The 24,861-nt window shown below is 34.4% G+C and overlaps 4 protein-coding genes across 4 annotated transcripts; 2 read left to right on the forward strand and 2 right to left on the reverse strand.

The window, feature by feature from the left end:
• Nucleotides 1-116: 116 nt before the first annotated feature.
• On the reverse strand, nucleotides 117-5,358 carry LOC145585733 (putative E3 ubiquitin-protein ligase RHB1A). The gene is made up of 5 exons (XM_081642444.1): nucleotides 5,203-5,358; nucleotides 3,969-4,078; nucleotides 2,438-2,867; nucleotides 2,245-2,354; nucleotides 117-1,162 (listed from the first exon to the last, which is right to left on the reverse strand). The coding sequence occupies exons 2-5, from the start codon at nucleotides 4,029-4,031 to the stop codon at nucleotides 1,127-1,129; spliced, it is 639 nt and encodes a 212-aa protein (XP_081498570.1). The 5' UTR covers nucleotides 4,032-4,078; nucleotides 5,203-5,358; the 3' UTR covers nucleotides 117-1,126.
• A 2,701-nt stretch (nucleotides 5,359-8,059) lies between these two features.
• On the forward strand, nucleotides 8,060-9,586 carry LOC145584466 (pentatricopeptide repeat-containing protein At2g46050, mitochondrial-like). Its single transcript, XM_081641304.1, has one exon. It carries the CDS (start codon nucleotides 8,060-8,062, stop codon nucleotides 9,584-9,586), a length of 1,527 nt encoding a protein of 508 aa, XP_081497430.1.
• Nucleotides 9,587-14,095: 4,509 nt separating this feature from the next.
• LOC145586813 (calmodulin-binding receptor-like cytoplasmic kinase 2) lies at nucleotides 14,096-16,718 on the forward strand. The gene is made up of 6 exons (XM_081643746.1): nucleotides 14,096-14,514; nucleotides 14,874-15,097; nucleotides 15,201-15,369; nucleotides 15,454-15,543; nucleotides 15,685-15,986; nucleotides 16,294-16,718. Exons 1-6 carry the CDS (start codon nucleotides 14,265-14,267, stop codon nucleotides 16,570-16,572), a joined length of 1,314 nt encoding a protein of 437 aa, XP_081499872.1. The 5' UTR covers nucleotides 14,096-14,264; the 3' UTR covers nucleotides 16,573-16,718.
• On the reverse strand, nucleotides 16,660-24,033 carry LOC145586812 (uncharacterized). The gene is made up of 14 exons (XM_081643744.1): nucleotides 23,752-24,033; nucleotides 23,137-23,195; nucleotides 22,585-22,693; nucleotides 22,334-22,443; nucleotides 22,162-22,230; nucleotides 20,717-21,334; nucleotides 19,647-20,179; nucleotides 19,447-19,511; nucleotides 18,885-18,964; nucleotides 18,577-18,681; nucleotides 17,895-18,034; nucleotides 17,683-17,811; nucleotides 17,394-17,546; nucleotides 16,660-17,280 (listed from the first exon to the last, which is right to left on the reverse strand). Exons 1-14 carry the CDS (start codon nucleotides 23,909-23,911, stop codon nucleotides 17,133-17,135), a joined length of 2,478 nt encoding a protein of 825 aa, XP_081499870.1. The 5' UTR covers nucleotides 23,912-24,033; the 3' UTR covers nucleotides 16,660-17,132.
• Nucleotides 24,034-24,861: the final 828 nt, after the last annotated feature.

Below are 24,861 nucleotides of genomic sequence, written 5' to 3' on the forward strand. Positions count from 1 at the left end.
ACCGTCGAACGAATGTCATAGAGAGGTTTCAGAAATAATGTGGCCATCACATATTTATATATTGGGTGAGCTGGCCGTAACTCCATATCCCAGGGAGGGGGAGGAGGCGAGGAAGGAGGAAGGGGAGGGGTGTGTGTATTAAACCTGGGTCTATGCCACGAGAGATGAGGATAGCACCAAAGTGCTACACCTCATAGCATGCAACTGTATCACATGCTGATCAAGTAGCTTATTGATTACTGAATATATAGACCACATCAGTACATCACCAATAATGAAATGAATGCATCAACTATTGCAAAAGATCATAGGGCATGTAGTCAAAATAATTATTTTATGCGAAGAGAGCTTTTCTAAAATGCAAACAGAAATGACGGAAAAGGAAATCCTGAAAAATGCTTCAGCAAGAAAGGAGTATGAAGATAGAACAAACTCACTGTTGACATTTTTGTATAGTGACCAGAATTCAGTGACAATGAGCACTGACTTTACTAAAAAAATGTTTTCCTGAAAAAAAGAAAAAATTGTGAAACCAAGCTAAAGTACACAGGCACATACACTAATTTAATGTGTAGCTAATATGGGTAAGGAAAACATAACCTACTAAAGATGGGGTAAGGATGAGGAAGCGAGGACAATATAAATGGAGGATGAGGGAGGACAAAATAAATGGAGGATGAGGGAGGACAAAATAAATGGAGGACGAGACAAAACAGCACCACCAAAAGAAGGGGTGACGGACCAAAATAAAAATCTGTACATAAAATGGCATTTGCTGCAATTATATAGACCGAAAGGCGAGTGCTAACCATTGCATCCCTTTCGAAATCTTCCAAACAGCTTGTGAATATATCACAGTCCTTAACCTGCAGCTTGTACACATTCTTTGACAAGAACCAGTCAACTTTTTCCAGTCACTGATACATACATCAAAGATCAGTCCAGGATACTCCAGCAAACCAGACTTTAAATGGAATGACGATGTTGAACAACTTAATAAGCCACAAGTTGAGTCAGCTAAAAAGAATCTGAGACCTCACTGAAGCATATAACTCCCTTAATGTTTGGTTTACTGATCAGCAAGCATTTGGAATAAGCAACTAGATCTGCTCATCAAGGGAAATTTTCAGTTCTGACCATCAGGATGATCAAATATCATTTCCTGTTCCATGTACAATAAACAAATGTTATATTTGGCCCCTTGATAGAAACAGCAACACATATCTGAACAATTAAAGCTTGAAGCATCTTTTAAAAATTATAAAATGAAAGATCACAAGAAAATTACACCCGAGATAGTAACTTCGCCAACTGCCTGTGGCCAATCTAGTTTAAAGAACCTCTAAGGGACATTTTCAAATTTAGATTTCAAGGACTAAATTAAATGCAGAATCAACTTTTCTCTTATGTTTAATTATGTGCTGCGAAATTGTAGTAGCAAATCACTTGTTCAGTTAGCAACCAGATAAAAGTCACTTACAGGCTACAGCTATCAACTTATTAGTGACTGTAGGAACAGGGTGCCCGCCAGTAAGGCTGTGTCATCTAAATCCCCCGCTAATCCTGTTCTAAGCAAGAGAATTAGGCTAACTTTATGGTATTTAGTAACTTTGTAAAACTCACATCAGCCTATATAACCCACTCACTCCTCCAGATCAAGGTTTAATTCACCTAGCTGAACTCACTCACTCACTCAGACATCCCAAGTTGAAAATAATTGGCCAATGTGACTGATGTCCAATACAAAGTCTAAATCGGTCGTCGAAGCCAATAACGGCCTTTATGACTAATGTAGATTGCAAGTTCATACTGCATCATCAACCACAATGATTTACATGACATCACAAAATAATACACTTCTCAATCTGCGACTGTTGCTAGAATTGCAACCGTAACTGCAGTCAAAACCCTGCCCAAGATTTGCTTGGCCAATCATCACTAAAATGGGCTGGCCCTCCAGCAGAAACCCATATATTAACTTTCTAGTTGAAAAAGGAGTAAAGGTTGGATGGACTATGAAAGAGGGTGGAGCAACCAAGTTTATATGGGGTTCATAGAGAGGTATTAAGTGTGCTGAGCTGCTGACAAAGCATTGTTTTCAAATGTCTACAACAAATACAGTAGATATATTTAATCTGACCGTCACCCAGCAGGAAGGTCAAAAAAAGAAAGAAAAACATAATGATCATCATCTGCATGAATTAAATATATTCATTAGTAATTGTAGTGATACTAGATACAGACCTTATCACAAACTGGACAGGAATCACTTCTTTCCATCCACTCAAGGAGACATGACAGGTGAAAATCATGCTCACAATTCGTAACCATTTTAGGGTTGTCTGTGTCATATTCTGCAAATAAAATTCATTGATGAGATAAAATTCAGGAACAGATAGTAACACAACGCAGTATTTTAAAGTGGAAAAACCCTCACCTTCAAGACAGATAGGACAGGCGTCCTCTTCTTCAGTGGCTAACTCATAAGCCTCAGATGACTTTGTAATTTCAACATCAGACTTCGTTGGTGAGGCAAGCAAAATATCAGCAAGAGTTTTTCCTTCTGATTTCCCAACATGATCACCAGGTGTCAATTTTTCAGATCTATCAATGGCAGCAATCTCTCCGAGAGATGTGGGTTTTGATTGTTTCGTTGCATCACACTTAGGTCCTTGACATCCTAGAGAACGAATTGGAGTCTGGGGACGCCCAAAAAGCACATTAAAAGGAATGGGTGCTGGAGGGGGTCTGAAAGTATCAGGGCTCGATGTGTCCAGATTTAGTCCAACCAAAAGCCCTGTTGACAGCCCGGGGGCTGCCCCACGGTATGCTCTCAAGTTATCCTGCTCTTCCAAAGATGGAGGGCACTGCGTGAAGGGAAAAAAAAAAAAAAAAATTAAGCTCCCATACAATTGGAATGTGTCAACCACAACATGAACGGTTGCCACTTCTTGCAGCCGTAGCAGGGACATAGAAATCAACACTCAGGACAATCTTACACCAAATTAGTTGAAACTATTAGCAAGTTAATACACATAGACAATACAAAGTATTTTTTTTACTTAGAAGAGATCTTTGAAAGATACCCAGAGAAAAAACATAATTCTAATACTATGTTGAAAGAAAGTTGCATGCAAATGAGAAATTTAATGAAGAACATCATTCTGCTACTGGCCCAGAGCGACAACTGTAGGCTGCGTATTTGAAATAAATACACAAATAATGTGGCACATGGTCACATTTTTCATGAATAAGATGCCACTCTTTACATAAAAATTTATATAGTGTGTTGAAATGAGTCTGAAGCAGCTAGAAGATTCTCCTCCCATATCCACTCATAAGAATGTCAAGTTTGTCAACTATTCCGTATAAAACATTATAGTAAAGGATGAACAGACCAACAGTAAAAAATGCAAGATCCTTAAGCCAGCTGAAAGTGATGTCAGATCATGCCTTCTTGACTCTATCACTTCAGTTGCTAGTTGAAGTAATTGTATAGCACAATAATATAAAAAAATAAAAAAAAAATATTGGATCAGCATCATGGAGAGTCAAATACTGGAGTGACACTAATAACATTTCCAAAGAGAAAGTTGCAGGAGATGCAAAGGCAACCACAGGTTCACAGTTCAAAGCAGTGATGACATCCCTAGTGCATTGCAGTCACTCCTACACTTATATTTCGTGGCAGCTGAACATCCTTTCACAGTTTCACCGAACTAAGAATCTTAAGAATTGCCCGAAAAGCATCAGAGAATGAGAGAGGATTACATGCTACTCCATAAAACAAAAGAGAGGGAAAAAAAAATATGAAGAAGTTATGTGTATGTGTGATAGCCTGATAGGCTTATGCTCAGCTCAAAAGTGCCTCAATCTCCTTTCCCAAAATAATAGGCATCGAGGAAGCAAAAAAAGGCGAATTAGATTATTGAGTACATGTACCAAAAAATAACTTTATGTTAACATACATAGTAATACACAGGTGTCCCTTGCAATTGAGTCTTTCTGGAAGAGCAACAGCAACCACCCATAGCCAGTTTTTGTACTTCAAAATCTAGGTCTTCATGACAAATCCTCCCTGCCATACATCATAAGAGATTACAAGAAAAATCATAAGTATTACACAAGCAATAAGACTAACATGGATTCCAACTCCATGATGGCATGATGTGTTCATATCAAAAGTACTCGTACTATGATATTAGTGTCAAACAGCAGAAAATCACAAAAAGGAAACTCGATCTAAGAGATGGAAAAAATAACAAAACAACATTGATTTATATCGAAAGCCTGTCTGAAATTGTAGCAAAGAGAATTAAAAATTCCGATAAACCAGCTGCTTAAAAACAGCAAGAGCATTTCACATAAATACGATGAGAAAACACATGAGGTGATTTTTATGTCTATAGCTTCAACTATACATCAACTAGATACCCCTTTTTGGGCCACTCCGTAGCATTTAGCAGCAGAAATACCTCACCTCCTACCTAATTCCATAATCTGAAACAAATAGAATGAAATTTGTGCTCATCCAACTCACTGCACCAAAATCAGCAACTACAGAATCACCAAGAGGTAATGAATTCACTGGAAACCCTCTCATACGCTCCTATCGACATTCGACACGAAAAATCGAGCAGATTCTTTCGGGATTGTGTATTAGAGTCGACTACCAAATCATAAACAACTAAAGTGATTCCACACACATCAATCCCCCTCCCTTACCCCTTGAATTCATACTAGCAACAAAACTACCGCTTCGAAAATGTCAAACAAACATAATTTTTCCTGCATAATTTAGCTATGACCAAAAATCATGAAAATCACCACAAAATTATCTACAATCTTCATTTACAAATCTAAATTCTCAACATATAGTAAAAATAAAAGTAAAAATAAAAATAAAAAATCAAAGATACGTTACTCTAAACAGCAGATTCTAGATACTTAATTATCACTAATTATGAGGTTACAGAGTACGAAAATAGAAATAAAATGAAAAAATAGTTCAACAATTCAGCACAAAAACATCGAAAAATCCCCTCACAACAGAAAAAATCAACCAAAAACAAAATCAAAATTACAAACAAGTAACAATTTCCAGTAACAAAAATCATCACAAAACCCTAAAATCAAAACAAAAATAAGTAAAGTAAAACAAAAATTAAGCAGAAAAAAGGTGTGTTGTGTGTAAACAGTTACCTGAGGGGAGAAGAGACGAAAAGAGTGAGAAAAAGAGGAGAGAGAAAGAGAGAAGTTATGAGAGTGATGAACTAAGAAATTTTTGAGGATTTTGAGAGTGAAATTTATTTTTATTTTTATTTTTGATTATTTAGAATATTTTTGGGAAGAATTAAAAAGAGTATTCTCAAAAGGAGTGGGGAGATGTGGACTCCTCCTGATTTATTTATTTTTAATATTATTTTTTTTTCTCTCCAATTTTATTTTTAAATTTATTTTTTGAAATTAATTTTGCTTAGTCACAACTTTCGATTTTGTTGTAGGAGTGACACAGAAAGTCATTGAATCTTATGTCACTTTTTTTGCCGAAAACTATAACAACCTCCCTTTATTTTTGTTTTTCTTGAGCTTAATTTTTACACGTAGTTTACTTTTTTCCACTAATTATATTTTGATTTGTTGTGATTTTACACCTAAGTTTGTTAGTCTTTTTCATCAACAAAATATTTTCTTTTTTCCTTTCATAATGTTACTTTACTCCGTTGTCATAATCATTATATTCGATAGATATTAGAATGTATTACTGTATAATATACACTGGTTAAAAAGATGGAGTACATTTAACCCGTAGATCTAAAGGCGGAGTAGATTTAAAAAGGCGGATTAGAATGTTTATTTGCTCATAACACTAAATTGGTTAAAAAGGCGGAGTGGATTTAATAAAATACAATTAGATCTTGTTCTTTAGAGTTGCTCTACTTTAATAATACTTGTTCTATTATGTTCTGCTGAAATCTGCTCTATTATACTAAAATCTGCTCTGCTCTGCTCTGCTCTGTCCAAAACCTCAAAAGAACAGAGCTTTAGTCGAACAATGGAGTTTGTCTAAACGTTTTTGGAGTTTATTTGTTTACTATTTGGAGTAAGTTGTAAATAATACAATTAATGTACCAAGCTACCAATGCAATTCTTGACAACATAGTTAAGTTTATACAAAAGTGATCATTGAAGTGTAAAGTAAATTTGCTTTATTAATTTTTGTAGTTTTACTTTACTATGCATCATCATACATGATAATTGATAGCATGATAGGTGTTAATTAGTTAGTGGATTAGTGCATGATGCATGGGCGTTCAAGTCAGCAAATTTGACCTTACTAAGATAATTGTTGTCTATATTTTTGTGTGCTTTTTGTTCAATCCATGATTTCATTTAGTGATTTATTTATTTTACTAAGAAAAAAGACTCTATTAAATTGACATATCTCACAAGTCCAACTTCGCACATCCAATTCAATAGGACTTAGTAGATAGTTGGGAGAATCTCCACTCTTAAGGAGCGCTAGATGATTGAAAATTTAACTCATTAGTCATAGCATCATCCAAGTCATAAGGTTAAACCCTTGGTATGATTTCATATAAAGCTCTCCATTTGTAACTACATGGTTTCTAATGTACACTTTTTAACCATTTATGTTTATAGTTAAATATTTGTAAAAATTATAGTTAATATTCATTAGTGACACGAATTTAACAAGATCTTCACTTAGATATTTTTTATATACATTATTGCCAAAAGAGAAAAATAAAATAAAATAAAAAAAATAACCATGTGAACACTAAATCAAAAAGATAATAAAAAGAGTAGAGAAAGGATAAAAGATGGTTTAAGAATTGTAAGTGGAAATGATGAAATAACCTAAAGGTAACCCTGCCCTAAAGAAATCCAACTCCTTATTTTTCTCATATAATTATCAATCTTATTTACAAGTTCACACAATCTATTCAATTGTCATTAGCTATTCATGTTAGTTTAGCACACAAATACATAATTTGAATCAGCACACTCTCATAAATTCATCTTACGTACATTAAAACCATATTTGCATATGACGAGTTGGAATTATTAAATATAAATTACACGTTTTTAACACTGATCGTTGCACAGTTAACTTGTTATGCTTTATCAAATCTATTAATATAGGGTTGCATAAATCATTTACAATCCTCGTACGCAAAAGGTAATGTAAGCTAATGATATAAATCCACACAAATTTGTGCATTGCACAAGCTTGATAGCTACTTACCATGAACAATTAATTAAAACCAGTCAACCCTAAACACGAAACCTATCAAACCCAAACACGTTACTAATTCAACAACCAATATTTTGCCAATATATATCATCAAATTACATAATTTAATTATATTACCTTATCGCTTGTTCATTTGGAATTGGATATACATTTCGTGTTAATCATTAATACCTTCCTAATTTACTAAACTTAATTGTCATCAGATGCTCATTAAAACGACATTTATTGACTGCTTTGGAATCTTTGAACTACTTGCATTAAACTTTATAATAACAATTATCATATTATGTTTTTATTTTTTTAAGAAATATCTATTATAATTTTTATATACTTTGATTGCCTTTTAATATACTTTAATTCAAAAATAGACAAATTTGATACTCCAAAACCCATTTTAAGATTTATACCTTTACATTTTCAGAAAGCAACCCACAGATTCTTTGGCGTGGCGGTTAAAATTTCTTAATTTCCCGCCATTTTTTTTCTAACTGTCATTTTCATCACGATTAATCTATGATTTCCAAGTGTCGTCCCCCTTCAATCTACACCGTTCATTTCAAAATTCCGTTAATTTTACCGTTTGTACGATCTTTCTCTAATGCTAGGATTTCAAGACTCGGAGTTTTGATGCCTGAATATGAGTCAACTCGGTATGAATTTGCTCATTTGACCCGTTCTTTTTGTTCTTTGGCGCTTAAATTGTCTGCAATTTATGGGTATTTTTGTGAAGTGAAGCAGATTCATTCACATGTAATAAAGTTAGGGCTTTATAAAGGGTTGTATATGCAAAATCAAATTTTACATGGTTATGTGAAATGTAGGGAGTTTTGTGATGCTGACAAACTGTTCGATGAAATGCCTGTGAGAAATGCTGTGTCGTGGAATACGATGATTGTTGGGGCTGTTTTCAGGGTGGGATTGGGGTTTTGTTACTTTAAAAGGATGTTGTTGGAAATGGTGAGACCGGATTCTACAACAATGAATGCCTTGATTCGTTCAAATGTTGTATTGGGTGACCTTGCAATTGGTAGACAGTTGCACGGGTTTGCTATGAAAGTTGGGTTGAGTTTGGATTGTTATGTGGGTAGTGCCATTGTTGATCTATATGGAAGATTCGGGTTAGTTAATGATGCGCGATTTGTGTTTGATGAGATGGAGGTCAGGGACTTGGTTTCGTGGAATGTGTTGGTTTCTGCATGCAAAATGAATGGTTTGGTGGAGGGAGCAATCGGGGTTTTTAGATCAATGCAGATAAATGGAATTCGAGGGGATGAGTTTACTTTCACCAGTCTTTTGAGTGCTTGTAACTTGGGTGGATGTTGTGAATTATGCAAACAACTTCAGGGACTTGTTATCAAATTATCATTTGATTTGGATCTGCAAGTGGCTACTGCTCTTGTTGATATGTATGTGAAGAATGATTGTGTTAAGGATGCGAGAAAGTTGTTTGATGGGATGGTATTCAGAAATCTTGTTTCTTGGAACACGATGATTGTAGGTTATGGACAGCAAGGTTATGGTGAGGAGGCTATGAAACTTTTTGCAAAACTGTTCAGGAGAAATATTAAACCAGATGAACTTACTTTAGCTAGCATCGTTAGCTCATGTGGCAATCTAGCAGCCTTTAGTGAAACCACTCAAATTCATGCTTATGCTATGAGTCTTGGGTTTGATGGCTATTTATCAGTTGCTAATTCTTTAATAGTCGCATACTCTAACTGTGGCAACCTACCAAGTGCCTCTCTATGTTTCACTTCCATATCAGAACCAGATTTAATTACTTGGACATCAATTATCAGTGCTCATGCATTTCACGGCCATGCTGAGCAAAGCGTTGTGATCTTTGAGATGATGCTATCAAGTGGTCTAAGGCCAGATAATATATCCTTTCTTGGGATACTTACAGCATGCTGCCATGGTGGTCTTATAAGAGAGGGACTTGATTACTTTAAATTAATGGCCACTGACTATAATATTACACCAAGCTCAGAGCATTATGCTTGTCTTGTCGACCTCCTAGGGCGTGCTGGTCTCATAGAAGAGGCTTCCAGCATTTTGAGCACTGGAACTTTTTCCCTTGAGTTAAACGCACTAGGAGCATTAGTTCGAGCCTTTAAAGCTCATGGATATTTCAAATTAGCAGAATGGGCTGCTGGAAAGCTCTTTGAACTCGAGCCTGGAAACCCTGTAAATTATACTCTTATGTCAAACATGTATGCATCTGTTGGCCAGTGGCATGATGCAGCCAGCGTTCGCAAAATGATGAAGCAGAAATGTAATCCTAAATTACCTGGATGTAGTTGGATTTAAAAGTGCAGGAAAGGTTTTCACATCTCTGCTGTTGATACATGAAGTGTACTATGTCTATATGCTTGCCATGTGGAGCAGCCGAGCAGGCTAATGAAATATGATGCAATTGTTGGTCAGCACTTACGAGACAGGAGTCATCTGTGTATATAATGTTCAGGAAGCAGAAACCAATCGTAATTTCTTGCTTGGGCTGTAAGTCTGGACTCTGAAACTTCTCCAAGTTCTAAATAAGTGACCAAAGTGCATTAACGTAGTTTGAGGTATGGACTCATCAGAATTTAAAACCTTATTTGTTCTATATCTTATTTCATGTTGATCTTGATTATTTACATCTTCTAAGGAATGAATGATACATACACACATACACAAGATACCTAAAACATGCAAGCTCTTAACGTCATTGATAGTTTTACTGACTGAATCACGAGTCCATGACCAATATAAATTCTACATAGTGTTGCTTGACTTCTTACATTGGCTAGCATCCTAGTTTTTCTCATCACCACATAAGGAAATAGAGTATGGTTTTAAACAGCTGTGCACTTGTGGAAAAATTGTGAATTACCATCTGCTATTATACAAATACAAAGCCAAAAAATACAAATATATAGTAAGCCTGTTAAGGTATTAGGCAGGTCCAGTATATTGGTAAAAACTTAGGCCTGCCTTCTCTGAAATCCCTCCCTCACATGACAATATTTACGAAATGCAAAACCCAATATGAATTAACATGTTAGCCACCCAATCTAGCATGCAACTATCAAATTGACTACAAATATTCTTAGAACAGGTGTAATATTAGTTGAAGCTGGATCATGGAAGAAAGAAAAATGTTTTCATAGTTTTATTATGAAGCACTAAGTGATGATCAGTTAGCCATTTAGCAGGACTCTAAAAAACCATCATTTCTGAGATCTATGTTCTGTCATAATAGATTTCTTACTACCTTTTGAGGGGGCTACTCTTCTTTTTGGTCGATGGAGCCGCTTCCTGATACTATCCTATTGACCTATTCATATTATTTTGGCCTTTTTCTTATTATTGCGGTCTGTGATTGCCTCTGTACATGATTTAATGAGAAAGAGGACATGAGTCATAAATGTGTACATGATGTGGACCTCAGAACTAAATGCCAAGGTTTGCTGGGTAATCACATCAAAGTAATTATCTCAACCCAAACATTACCCATGGAAAGATCCATGAATCAACAAATGTAAACTTTTTTTATCTTTTTGAGTAGATTGTGAGTCACCCTGCATAACCAACACTGATTTTTAACTGGTAACTAACTTGATGGTATATATCTCTCCCTTTTCTTTACTGTATCTTTACTTGTCGTTGATGCTACTATGGTTTAATTAGTAAAATAAACGGGTGATAGTATTAGTAAAACACAAGTTATTGTTCTTCTAAATTTTTTTTATAGTTTATTCTTGATTGTTATAATGAGCATGATTGTTAGTATGAGTTCGTGACCAATTACTGATAGGTAACTATAAATTATGAAAACTGATTTTGATATTAAATACATACTCGAATAATCCTTCGTATAGTCATATAAATAATTGTACACGACATATTTCCTATTTTGGGATGCGAATAATACAAGTATTATGTAGCATAATGTTGCACATTTAAATTAATGACCACTATTTCTTCATAAACTACTGTCTGTGAATGAACATGGCACCAAACTATGTACGGAACAGTACAAAACCATTATAAAATGGAACTGTAGCAGATTTTTGCTATGCTAACCTTGGAATTTGACATAATCTTGCTTAAGTATACTTTTTTAGCGCGTTCTTGTCATATGGAGTACTTAATTAATGCCCTTGTTTGGTAAATGACTATTGGTTGGCTTTTTCATCGGCTTTTGGCTTTTTTTTTTGGTCAAACAGTCAAAATATATGTTTGGTAAATGGCTTTTCAGCTAGCTGAAAAACCGGCTTTTCCGCCAAAAACAAAAAGCTAGTCTTACTAGTTTTTTGGTTTTGGTTTTTGGTTTTTTATTAAACAAATTACTTTTTTTATCCTTGATTAATAATTAATAATTAGTGATTAGTAATTTATAATTAATAATTAATTTTCCTCAAAAAATATATTAATAATTAATAATCAATAATCAATAATCAATAATCAATAATCAATAATTAACAATTAACAATTAACAATTACTCCCTCCGTCTCTTTTTTACATTCCTATTTGTAAAATTACACGAGAATTAAGTAACTTGGAATAAAACAAAAAACAATAAAACAAAGTACAATGGGAATTACAAGACATTAATTGATATCTTTGAGTAAAACAAAGATAGAATAATATTTAATGCTGCACATGTCATCAATCATTTGAAAAGAAAAAGGACCAATAACATTTTTTGGTGGAAAAAAAGGACCAATCATATTCATCTAAATTGATGCACATGGATTCTGAAAATAAGAGTGAGAAAATAATAGTGAGAATTAGAAAATAAGAGTGAGAAAATAGAGAAAGCATTAATTACAAAACAGAAAAATAGAGATAATTTGGGATATTTGGTAAAAATTTACTTACTAAAAAAGGAAAATATGAATGTAATTTTGAAATACCCAAAAAGGAAAGCATGAATGTAAAAAAGGGACGGAGGGAGTAACAATTAACAATTAATTTTTAATAATTAATAGTTAATAATTATTAATTAATAGTTAATAATTAATAATTAGTAGTTATTAATTAATATTTAATTTCTATTAATAATTAGGAGTTAATAATTAATACGTAATAATTAATATTTAGCAATTAATATTTAATAATTAGTAATTAATAGGTGATAATTAATAGTTAATAATTAGTAGTTAATAATTAATAATTAGTTATTATTAGTACTTAATAATTAATAGTTATAGTAGTAATTATTAATTGTTACTACATAATAATTACTAGTTAGTAATCAACAATTAGTAATTAGTAATATATAATTAATAATCAGTATTTAATAATACTTAGTGCCTAGTACTTAATAACTAGTAGTCACAAGCACTAATTAGTAATTAATAGTTAGTATTTGTACTTAATAATTAATACTTAGTAATTAGTAATATAAAATTAATAATCAGTAATTAATAATTAATAGTTAGTGTTTTGTAATTATAATTAATAATTAAAAATTACTCGTAGACTCGTAGTAACTAGTATTAAGTAATTAATAATAATACTAATAATAAATTAATAAGAACATATAATAATGTCTTTTAAGGTCATTTTGCATAGTTATACCTAATAGATAACAGCTGATTTACCAAACATATTTATATATAACAAATGGGCAAGCAGCCACTACAAACAACCAATACTAATCGCCAGTTAAACAAACCAAGTTAAACAGCCAGCAGCCAACAGCCAATTATCAAACAAGGCCAATATGAGGGGTTGGTGGTGGGGGTTGGATTTGACAAATGAGCAGCTTGCCAATGAATTATCTGCACAATTTGAAGTTTTGAGAAGGATCTGAAGTGCATTATATGATATACTTAACGTGTACGGAATATTGATAGAGATGCTAAAACATTACTTTAAAAATAATTACCGTATACAGGCAAGAAAACTTGTTTTTTTCTTTTAAAGAGCTTATATTATTGTTTCAGTACAATCCCTTTCTTGGTGGTCCATTTATGTTTTTTCTTTAGTCATCTTTTTAGTCTAGTAATCAGATCAAATCATTACTCATCTCTATTATTATTAGAAAGAAAAATCAAAAATATATATTACAGTACTTTTTAAAAATCTGTTGCATCTCAAAAAGTCTGTTGGACATCCTAAGAATATTTCAGGAATAGTAGTAGGGTTAGTAATGTTGCCAAAAAAAAAAAAGTGAGAAAATTATTTCAGGAATAGTAGTAGGGTTAGAAGTGTTCCAGTAGGGTTGCAAATTGCAATAGAGACATTTATATCATCAATTACTCCGTATTATTTTTGACATTGAAATACTCGCTTAATGTGGCAAATGAAAAGTACTAAATTATTTTACACTGAGATCTTAATTTTGAATGTTCTTAACTTTTTATCCTCATGTATTGGCTGTAATGCCGCTTTTATCCGAATAAATGAAAAGATACAATATAAGATAAAATTGTAAAATATACGTGGTCTTATTCTTAACACGATAAGATATATGCAATCTTAGCGACTTACACCTAAGTGATTTTAGAGTGAAACTTATATATACTTTGTATATACAGCTGATTCGATCTAGTATATCAAAAACATAGGAAATTATGGTTTCCCTTGGCTTATAATTTATACGGAGTGGCATTATACCAGTCTTCTGAGCTAGGCACCAAAATATATACTTGATATAAAATAAAAACAAAAACTCTTAGCTTTGGATCATATTATGATTCTGAAATTTAAGAATTGACAATAAAATTTTCTAGACCATACATTTGTTGTGCATGAAAATAGGTGTATATCCTTTACTGTAATGTTAATGTCTCATTAATTTAAAAATGCTAGATTAAGTGAGTCACTGGACCCAAACCGTTAAAATATCCAAGTCTTCCTTTCTCTGTTTTTCTCTGTCTCACTCAATCCTCACAAGAAGCAATGTGTACTTGTCTACGGCCCGGCATTATCTACCCCAACCCAATTTCTTCTCTCCCTTTTTCTTTCTTTGGTATTCAACAATAATTCTCAGGTATGAAGAAAATTGGAAGTAGTAAGGAGAGGAGCTCTGAAAAGGCAATAAGACCTGAGGCTCTGTCTCGGCCCTCTGTTTCCGACACCGCCATTGTCTGTTCCAAGAGTCGTCAGAAATCAGGTAATCCTGTTAAGTATGCTGCCAAAGCCGTTGCCGGAGTTATTATTGATTGTTTTACGCCTCCAGAGAATGAACATCCTTCTAACTATCGAAAACAGCGTAGTTTCCAGCAGTTAAAGTCATCTTCAGGTAATTCTGAACCTTTTCTTTTTTTGCTACTCACTAGTTTCCTTACAGTAAGAGGGTCTTGATTAATTTAGCGAATTTGGAATCAATCTTTTGATTAATGAGTCAAGTTTTTATTTTTTGTACACCAATGGAGAAGATACGAAAAATTACAGTGAGATTGAAGTTTAGTAGTTGATTCAATGTATCTCTTGATTGTTTATAGTTGAAGATTATGTAGAAAATTCAATTTTTCTGTTCTGAACTCTAAACACTTAATATACTGGTATGGTAGAACTCATTCTCATAATATAAAAATGCTTGCATTGGTATTTGACAGTGATTGTGTCAGATTCTGATCTATGAAGTTGCTTGATTTTCAGTTTCATCTGGTACGAGTGACAGTGAGAAGAAACATGGTTCAATTCGATCATTCAGTCTAAGTATGGAGAGTGACCTTGGCAATGGAAAGTTTACCTTGTCACAAATATACAAGGCAACAAGGAACTTCTCCCCTTCCCTTAGGCTTGGTCAAGGAGGTTTTGGGACAGTCTATAGAGGAACACTGGATGATGGCACCCTCGTTGCTGTGAAACGTGCCAAAAGGGTATGCAGGAAGATCAGAATATCATTTCGTTCAATCTATATTGTTGTAAATCATGTTCTTAGAGTCTGCATTTTTTTTCCTTGACATGTTTCTGTTTGCCCAGAACGATCATGGTAAACATTTGGGAACAGAATTCCAAACTGAGATACAAACACTAGCTCAGGTGGACCATTTGAACTTGGTGAGGTGTTATGGATATCTGGAGGAGAATAATGAGAGAATCCTTGTTGTTGAGTATGTTCCTAATGGAACTCTCAGAGAACACTTGGACTGTGAGTCCTCTTTTTCCACTTGAGCACTTTTCGTTCAGCATAAAAAAATTCAGAATTCATTAGCGTATTGCAATATTGATGCAGGTATGCGCGGTGAGGTTTTAAGCATGGCTACAAGACTTGACATTGCAATTGATGTTGCTCATGCTATTACTTATCTTCACATGTACACAGGTACTAATAAGTCTAATATTCCTATTGTTTTATTCCTAAAAAGAGGAAAAAGGAAAGTATGATACGACTATACGAGCAAGTATTTGTAGCTCTTGAGTGAATATCTGGTTTACTTGGTTAAAACTTTAAATTTGGTTGCAGATAATCCTATTATTCATAGGGATATCAAATCTTCAAACATTCTTCTGACAGAACGTTGTAGAGCAAAGGTGGCCGACTTTGGCTTTGCCCGGATAGCAGCAGACAGAGACTCCGGTTGCACACACGTGTCTACTCAAGTTAAAGGCACTGCTGGGTACTTAGACCCAGAATACCTTCAGACCTACCAACTCACTGAGAAGAGCGATGTATATTCCTTTGGTGTATTGTTGGTGGAACTGGTGACTGGAAGGCGTCCTATTGAAAATAAACGCATGATGAAAGAGCGGATTACATCAAGATGGGTATGCCTTGATCTCCTCTGCTTGTTTTAGTTTGGATTTCATGACTTTAATACTTCATTTAATAAGGAAAAATAAGTACATTTACGTGCTTTGAAGATTGAATGAGCAAAACTGCAATGCAATTGTTCAGTTTTTAAGCTTTCTCTACTAGTCCTTACCTACGAAACTTTCAATTATGCTTGTAGTATTATATCACATTGGGTTTCCCTTGCTTTAGTTTTAAATGAGGAGCAAAGATATGCAGTTTTTATAAAATTTGACTGTAATTTACTCTGTTGACGCCTTGACGGGTAATGTGTGAGTGTAGGCCATAATGAAGTTCACAGAAGGAGATGCAAGATCAACGCTTGATCCAAAACTAGAAGCAACCACATCAAATATCACTGCAGTAGAAAAGATTCTTGAACTGGCCTTAATATGTCTAGCTCCACAACGTAAGAATCGGCCAATTATGCTGAGATGTGCAGAGATACTCTGGAGCGTACGCAAGGACTTCAGAGAGCTATCAGCTTCAGACACCTGCTCTCTCTCTCCCAGCATGCGCAGAAGTGACTCAGTAGGAGAAGTCATACTTGCAACAACATGACAAGCTACTTTATTCTTAGATTTTTAAGCACATATTTTTGCCCCTGCTGATATTTTTGGTTGTTTATGAAAGATATGTATACATCAGTGTATAAACAGAAAAGATGAATTTCATAAACGAGCTGTATTGATAATTACACCATGTAAGTGTTAGTTACATGAGATTCAAAGGATAAAATATCATTCTTTTTTCAACCTAGAAATGTACATGAGCAGCAACTTGAGAAAGACAACTACCATTACAAAGAGAAAGATCTTTGATTTTCCCTTGAATAAATATAGAGTTTCCATCCTTCAGTGTGATCAATATACTATAGCAATGATATTGTATTTAATCCCACATTATGTATAAGTGCACTCCATAAATAGCCTATCCGCATTGATACTGAAGATCTATCTAAGAAACAGGTACGATAATGTAGAAACCTTTTCTCGGTAGAGACCTCTATTCCTTTTAATGTGCCAGATATCTACTATCTACATGAAAAGATGGAGCATATCACCCAATCTGTTCAGCTCTCTGATAGTCTTTCTTGTGATACCATAATTAACAGCTATACTCTAATCAGCTCCACGGGAACCTGACTCCTGTCGTGTCAACTGGTAGTTTTCGATTTGTGGTCTCTGGTTCTCAGTATTGGTTGCTCTAGGTGTAACCTTTGAGCAAAGAAAGAGAAAAGAAGATGTATATATGCTCACATGCCATAAACTGCAAAAAAAAAAAAAAAAAAAAAAATCAGATCAGTTGCCTTCAAAAAGGGTTGAAATCACATTAGCCTTCTTAGTGACTCATATGGAGATTGATAGCATCATAAAGATTACCTATGCCAAATCCAATAATTCTGATAGTTTTCAAGGCTCCAGCTTACAGCAGCCATTGTCAGTGCAACAAAACCAGCCAGCAAAAAACCCCAATGAAAACGCTTCAAGAGCATCTTGACAAAATTCTGAAGTGATGTTTTTATGCCGTGCCAACTGAAAAGAAAAAGGCATTAGATTGTACTTGTCAAATACTATATTGCATGACACAGCAAAAATGCTGTTCAACCATTGTATGTATATCCCAGTCCAACAATTGATCAATTTGCAACAATGGTTGTATAGTTCTCACCTGTAAAATTCACTCAAACAAAATCCTGCAGGAAATGAAATTGATCTGAGTTTAGTGGATAGCTCAATGAGCCAACCAATAAACAAACAAGTGGCCCCAATGGCAATTACCAGAACCAAGTTCGAAGACCTGCAGGGATCATCAATTGAGCACAGTTAGTGGGGAAAAAAACTTAACAAAAGTTCAAGTTTTGCGTCAAACTGTACATTTACCTGGTCGCCCCAGTTATGGCCATTAAAGCTGTAAGGATTGAGACAACAGCGTGGATAGTCCTTCTCGAAGTTTCAGTGATATCAGCCAAATACACAAATGTGTTCACCACCGCCATAAAAGACAGCCAAAAATCCATGAACTGCGTATAGCATGAGGAAATAGTAGTTTAAACAGTTAGGAATATAAAACTAAAAAACATGCATCAACTATGTGCATAACTGCAGGATCACACACCACTAACGCTAAAACCAACTAGACCAGATAGCAAAAGATTGGTACATAATGACAAATTATACAGAGGGTAAGTCTTAGAATGCGACCGTATAATGAATAATATATTGAGACTTTAAAAGCCTCCCCTTGAAAAAGCAAGAAATCACCTTAATAATAGAAATGTCAAATGGGCCCAATATTGTTGGAAATAATGATTGACCCCAATAGGACAACAAAACCAAAGACTTATTCTGAAAGGATGGGATCAGTTACATAGAGATCATTTCTACCAACACTGACAAGACCGTTTAATCAGGCCCAAGAATTTATCTCATGTGATCATCCACAAAGATCAAATGAGTGCCCCAATATCACAAGTTAATAAGTTATTGCAAAGCCGTCCCAGATGTGCTTCATGTCAACATGAGAAGTTGATGCCAGCTACACTAAATAGAGAATAAACAATACCTGTAACACACGAAATGTCAGTGCACACCAGGTACCCACATCACAAGCATGATAAAGTCCACTTGAAATTCCACTCGATGTATAAATAACCCACTCTGCATAAGCCTGCACCAAAAATTTCCCAATGGATAAGGACCAGAGAGTCCCAGAGACCCAGACGACATCTAGCATGACACTTGTACACAATGAAAATATGATGTAGAGTACAAAGGAAAGGTCTGCAACCACCTTTTGAAAAGGAGCAGTTTATGTATCTTTAGAGGTTTGCAGTTTCAAATAAATAAATGTTTATCAAACTCGTTTTTTACCTTATTCCGAAGAGCCCAATATGCAGGAAGAACAGCAGCAACATTAGATGCAACAAGTGAAATTGACTGCCACATGTGCCCTGCATCACTTTTAATTGCATACATTAAAATTTTCCTTCGATGAGAGGTGGTCCTGTGAGAGCTAAAATTTTTAAGGAGGAAGAGTATAAAGTATCATTGTCAGTTACTTTCATCACAGAAGAATTACAAGCAAGAATAAAGTTTTTCCTACACGAAGTAAAAAATCAAAGCAGGCATCCAGTCGCTAGTTAGCAAATTAGATCGATTATGTCAAAAGGAACTAGATACTGTCTCAACAAAATTACCCTATGTTCTATGCATGCTATATGTGGCTGATATGAAGGCCAATGCATATAAATCGAGACTAGATTCCCTTCTAATTTAACATCATGATTCACGAGCATGAAGAAAACCTTCAGCTTACATGTTTCATAAGACACAAGCAAACAAAATGTACATGTCAAGTAGTTGCACCAAAATACTTAGCAGGCAAAATGACAGCAGGTAAAACATGTTATAAACTTATAATCAATAAACATACCTCGACGAGAAATAATTTCTGTACTGCAATCAATGCCCCCATGGGTCCGGTCACAAGCACAGTAGCTGAGGAATGACATTATACAATAAATAGAGTCAATGATGGATAACATCATAATGAGAGCCTAAATTAACTTTCATAGATATAAGTAAAGATATTGAGTGGCTGAGCCAACAGAAATGGCAACTAAAACACTACACCTGTATACCGTCAAGCCACTTTCATCCACAAAATTTTGACACGCTCCATGAGGGGTAGAGCATTTCTTGGGACATCTTTCAAGAGAAACAGAAATCATCGTCTTCTCTAAGGATGGACTATTAATGGAATTTAGACGCTTCAAGCCAAAAGTCCAGGTTCCTTCCCTAGCATATAAGACATAGAAATCGACCAACTGTTTGCTAGAATTATATAGAAGGAAAAACATAGAACCATCGCTGCTGTTAATATGGTTTATGTAGTAAAAATCCCATATATCAGCAGATGGAAGCCCCCCATATCTCACATATATTTCATAACCAGCTTTCTCTTCTGATGTTAGTCTGAAGTGCAAATTTAATCCAGCTGCACCAACAGGAATGTCAAGAACAAAGTATGTCCAAGTGATATTTCCCAGTGTCGAATTGCTGAGAAGGGGTGCAAGAGGAAAGTTGGCTGAATTAGAAGACGTGATACCATTCAGGGGTACATAATAAGATTCAAAGGGAACGGATGGATTCTTCCTCAGAACTGTCTGCAGCAAACCCAAATTTGATGCATCAATAAGTTATTCTTTCATGTGAGCTTGCTTACATAAGTCAGCAGGAGAAGTAACCAAGAAAAAGCTCAGAGCCACAGTATGAAACAAGTATGAGACAGTAGCTAAATAAAGAGAATATGCAGCTATAATGACTATATACACATCATCTGTATAATAACTTTTATATATAAAGAAAAAAGGTGCCCTTTGAAGCAAAGCACTGCTATTGAAATTAAAATAGCATACCTTATTATAAGAGGACATGGAATTACAATAATATTAATTCCATCTATGTAATTAAAAACCAGCCATGAAGTGGGAATAGCAAGAATACAACCAGTTAAGAGTCATATGACTGTTTACAACAGTTGTGAGGGAAACTTTTCCCATCTCAGCCTGTTGTCTTCTAACTTGGAGTCTTGGACTACTGTTGACACAAATAGCTTTTGCACACTAGCACATTTGTTCACCTCACTCTCACAAAGAAGGCATATAGAGCATACTGCACAAAATGATCAAACATAATCTAACCTGAAGCGTGTAAATATCTGAAGTACAGTTGAATCCAGCTTTTCCCAAAGGACATTCAGAAACCTCCCATGATAGGGAATAGCAAACTCTCATGCCACTCTCTTGAACCGCATCTAATCCATTAGTCAGATTAACAAGGGCGATAGCAATGAACCAGCGACCTACCTTTGGTGATGGGACAATTAAAGAGCCTTTACTAATGTCACCAGAGAAATCATGCATGGTTGCAAGAGCAATAGTGCCATAGCGAGCATAACACATAATAGCAACTTTCCCAGCTTTATCTGCATTGTTGAATGATGATGTTCTATTTAATTTGACGTCTGTGGCTGAAATGGTTAGGCTCTCTACCATTCCAATAATTTCCAAGGAGTAGACTCTGGTTTCATTTTCCCCAAGGCAAGAATTTCCAACAGGATCTCTACAGGAAACCACATCTTTTGTAGTCCCATCATTTAAGTCAGCAGCAGATACATTTGGCATAGCATAATCAGGATATGCTTGAGAGCATGAAAGTGCTTTGATACTCTGGTTGCAGAACTGGCCCCACAAGTTTGATGCTATACATCCTTCCACACTCACATTGGCAGAAAAGGAATATGAACTTCCTCTACTAATCTGCACAGCACATTCCAAACCAGAGAATTACCTATAGATTTCCAGGAGTTTTTATTTCTTATGTTATTAATTGCAATGAGCATAATATCACATAAGAAGATAGAAACAGAAAACTATGACACTGCCATTGGGACAAAATTCTCAAGCAATTGTTGCATAATTTGAGATTTTAAAATACACAGGTCTCCACAGTCCATTTTACAGGCTAACCATGTATTGTATGTAGTTTAAGAATAAAATCCACATTTTCTATCCATCTCCAGAATCCAGTCTTCATTGCCATTAAACATAATCTAATTTCACTATTTCAGCAGTGATTCTAGTCTTTACTAATTAGTTAAGGAGAACTATGCAAGATAAGCCTCTGTTATGTGCTCATATCCTACTCCCAAAGGAAAGTCCTTTTTCAATTGGCAGGATTGCAATCTGCCACTGAAATCAAGCATGTTTTGCCATGCCAAAATCAGCTGAAATAAAGACGATCCGGATCCATCCCGGATTGCAATCTGCCACTGAAATCAAGCATGTTTCGCCATGCCAAAATCAGCTGAAATAAAGACGATCCAGATCCATCCCCCTCTCCCCACCCACACACATAGCAAGCTAATACATATTGTTACCCCAATAAGTTTAATAATGATATTTTACTTTTTAACCTAAAGATCTTTAAAGATACAGCCTGCAAAAATGAAAATCTACAATTAGTCCAAAACCAGTTATGTCCAACAGTTAAAAGAAGACCTACAAGAAAGCAGTGAAAAAAAAGCTCCAGCAATAGCGTAGGATAAATTAAACAAGGTTTAGAGCACAACTGATGTATAGTTTACCATCTTTGATTGTGTCCTCATAGCTCCAACACCATTGAAAAGGCCAACATACCAGACACCAGGGGTTATCTGCAAAAATCACTTGAAGGTCAGACCATCAAAGAAATATATATTTCAGTGTCACAGAACAAGGCGGCTACCAATTTACATCAGCACTAAAAATATTAGGGACCTGTTCATTTGTCCAATTCAAAACTATCCTCTTCTCCAAAGGGTAGCAAAGCTCAACATTTTGTACACTTTCAATGAGTCCAACTGATCTATTAGAAAGTGATCCTAAAACTGCACCACAAAAAGACCACACTTTTCAAAAGGATGAAGAAAATGATAAATGTTAGATAAAAAAAAAAAAAGCATAAATAGCTCATTTATGACCGAAATATAAAATAAGAAATCAGACAAGCAGACTATAAAGACTATCACCTAAATGATTCAAAGCCTTTTTTGAGGAATCGGGTAGAGGGGGACTTCCAGATCTGAAGCAAATGAGTGGCAGTGTGCTTTTGGAAATTTTTTCCACACTTCCACGACCCTGGTACAGAATTTAAGTCAAAGAAATGTAAAATATAGTGCACAATCCAAAATGATCAACTGAATTCCACGAAATAATAACCCAACCAATACATTTATCATACACCCTGGTATAGGTATACCAAAGGCTAATTGTTTGCTCATTTTGAGCTCTTGATGATGAGCATATGAGGAGACAAATGGCCTCATATACCTACTCACTCATACTGCTCATAGTTAGAAGTTTATGCTAGGTAATGTGCCTACCTATAGAAGCGGCATTAACAATTTCAAATTTAATGAACAAAAGGATCAATTCATTATTTTATTTATTTATTTTTTTTTTTGGACAGCAAAAAGGATCAATTCCTTATGACAGTAATCTGAAGCAAAATTTCCAAAGGGTATCCCCTTAGAGACGAGAATGCGAGCTTGCGTCAGAGCAGACTTACTAATTGTACTTACAAGGTTGACATCTGACTCTAGTCCTATAGACACTGAAGAGAACCATGGCGGCAAATCAACTGCAAGAACGATTACAATTCAATTACTGAATATTAGATGCTTACTTCTGCAATATAATCCACAACTTAATGAACTCTACTAATAGAAAATAATTTCTTCTACAAACTGAGAGATCATTTACAGAAGCATAAAAAATAATCCAGAACCATAATAACCTCAGCAAAAATCCTCTAATACAGAAAGCTGATTGAATCAACAATTAGCAATAAAGTTTCTGATTTAAATTACAATCCCAACACTTTAAATTATAAAAATCATCGTTCCCTTTAAAAAAGCATAAATTTCTACCTAACAATCCCAAATCAATACTATAAAGAATACTTTTTTTTTTTGAAAGAATACTATAAAGAATACTTCACAAAATACAGAACACTCAACAGAAATAACAACTTAACCAATAATTAAACATGAAATATAACATAACAAACAGCACCCAATAAAGAAATGACAACTATAATGGCTCTAAATTCACACAATCAATAATTAATTAAACAACCAAATTGCATGAAAAAGATTAAACTTTAAAAAGGGTATCCAAAAATCAGAAGAACTAACCTCTAATATAACGCCATTCATAGGGTTTAAGCTTAGTTTGTGGGTAATTAAAGCTGGAAATAGTGAAAGAATTGTACGGAATTTGGTCCGCAGATGAATAATCAAAGAAACCCAGAAAAAATACAAAGCATAAATTCAGAATACAATGAATTTTCTCCATTTTTCATTGAATTCTGCTCTACAATCAAAAGGGTTTTGGGGAGATTTAGAAAGGGGTATTTAGTGAGCTTGTTGCTCATCAATTAATGAAATAAATAAAGTGTGATCGATGTTAATTTGTTGAGAGTATAATAAAGCACTTTTTCTTATTATTTTACTTTAAATTTTTGTGAGTTGGTTGAATTTTCTATCGGAAAAAAGGAGACCAAAATAAGACGACAGAGAAATGAGGTGGGTTGACCCGGTTTTTCTATTGTTAACGGCTTCGCCTGGGAAGGTAACATCATTTTGTGATTTTTATTAATTTTTTTTTACATTTTTTTTTTTTATTTTAAATAGTCAGTAGTAATTTTTTTTTTTTAAACATAGTTTGTAGTAACAATATGTGAGTTTGGAGATGATGAAAAAAGTGGTGTATTATGGCTGTAATTCCAAAATTATGATTTTTTTTGAATGATTCTAGACTTTACCTTTAATACTTACCCTAGAAAATTGTGACAATAAACCTTCAATTTTTGCAAAAAAAAATAAAAACTAAATTACAGAGTAATAGGTTAAAAATGGGTAATGCTATATGCAGTTCTTAGGGCTACATACAAGCATTTAATATACTTCCTTTTCTAATATTAATTTGAGAATTTACCAACAATTTACGAGTAAATCGGTGTAATAAATGTTTATTTATTGTAAATTCTTTCCATTTTTAGCTTCTTATATGCAGCCCTAATCTTTTTCCTTAAAAAAATTAGGTTAATTTGAGAGATATACTCACTAATAAGATGCACAAAATTTGATTATGATACAAAATGTATTTGGATAGAGTCGTAGAACCATTGACAAAACTCAACTAAGGGCCTGTTTACATAAACTGAGCTGAATTGAACTGATTGGAGCTGAACTGAACTAAACTAAACTGATTATATTTGAATTGAACTGAATAGAGTTGAAATG

The sequence above is a fragment of the Chenopodium album genome, chromosome 16 (assembly GCF_948465745.1).
Source record: "Chenopodium album chromosome 16, dcCheAlbu1.1, whole genome shotgun sequence".
NCBI classification, from domain to species: domain Eukaryota; kingdom Viridiplantae; phylum Streptophyta; class Magnoliopsida; order Caryophyllales; family Amaranthaceae; genus Chenopodium; species Chenopodium album.

What these genes read in the sequence shown, in the direction of transcription:
- LOC145585733 (XM_081642444.1), bottom strand. Translation starts at nt 4,031, where the DNA reads ATGGGTGGTTGCTGTTGCTCTTCCAGAAAGACTCAATTGCAAGGGACA. An exon ending in CTGTCCTATCTGTCTTGAAG is followed by an intron (nt 2,355 to 2,437) that starts GTGAGGGTTTTT and finishes TTTTATTTGCAG; the next exon opens with AATATGACACAGACAACCCT. An exon ending in CCTGTCCAGTTTGTGATAAG is followed by an intron (nt 1,163 to 2,244) that starts GTCTGTATCTAG and finishes TACATGGAACAG; the next exon opens with GAAATGATATTTGATCATCC.
- LOC145584466 (XM_081641304.1), top strand. Translation starts at nt 8,060, where the DNA reads ATGCAAAATCAAATTTTACATGGTTATGTGAAATGTAGGGAGTTTTGT.
- LOC145586813 (XM_081643746.1), top strand. Translation starts at nt 14,265, where the DNA reads ATGAAGAAAATTGGAAGTAGTAAGGAGAGGAGCTCTGAAAAGGCAATA. An exon ending in CTGTGAAACGTGCCAAAAGG is followed by an intron (nt 15,098 to 15,200) that starts GTATGCAGGAAG and finishes CTGTTTGCCCAG; the next exon opens with AACGATCATGGTAAACATTT. An exon ending in TCTCAGAGAACACTTGGACT is followed by an intron (nt 15,370 to 15,453) that starts GTGAGTCCTCTT and finishes ATATTGATGCAG; the next exon opens with GTATGCGCGGTGAGGTTTTA.
- LOC145586812 (XM_081643744.1), bottom strand. Translation starts at nt 23,911, where the DNA reads ATGGAGAAAATTCATTGTATTCTGAATTTATGCTTTGTATTTTTTCTG. An exon ending in AAAGGCTTTGAATCATTTAG is followed by an intron (nt 22,444 to 22,584) that starts GTGATAGTCTTT and finishes TTTGTGGTGCAG; the next exon opens with TTTTAGGATCACTTTCTAAT. An exon ending in AATTATTGGATTTGGCATAG is followed by an intron (nt 17,281 to 17,393) that starts GTAATCTTTATG and finishes TTTTTTTTGCAG; the next exon opens with TTTATGGCATGTGAGCATAT.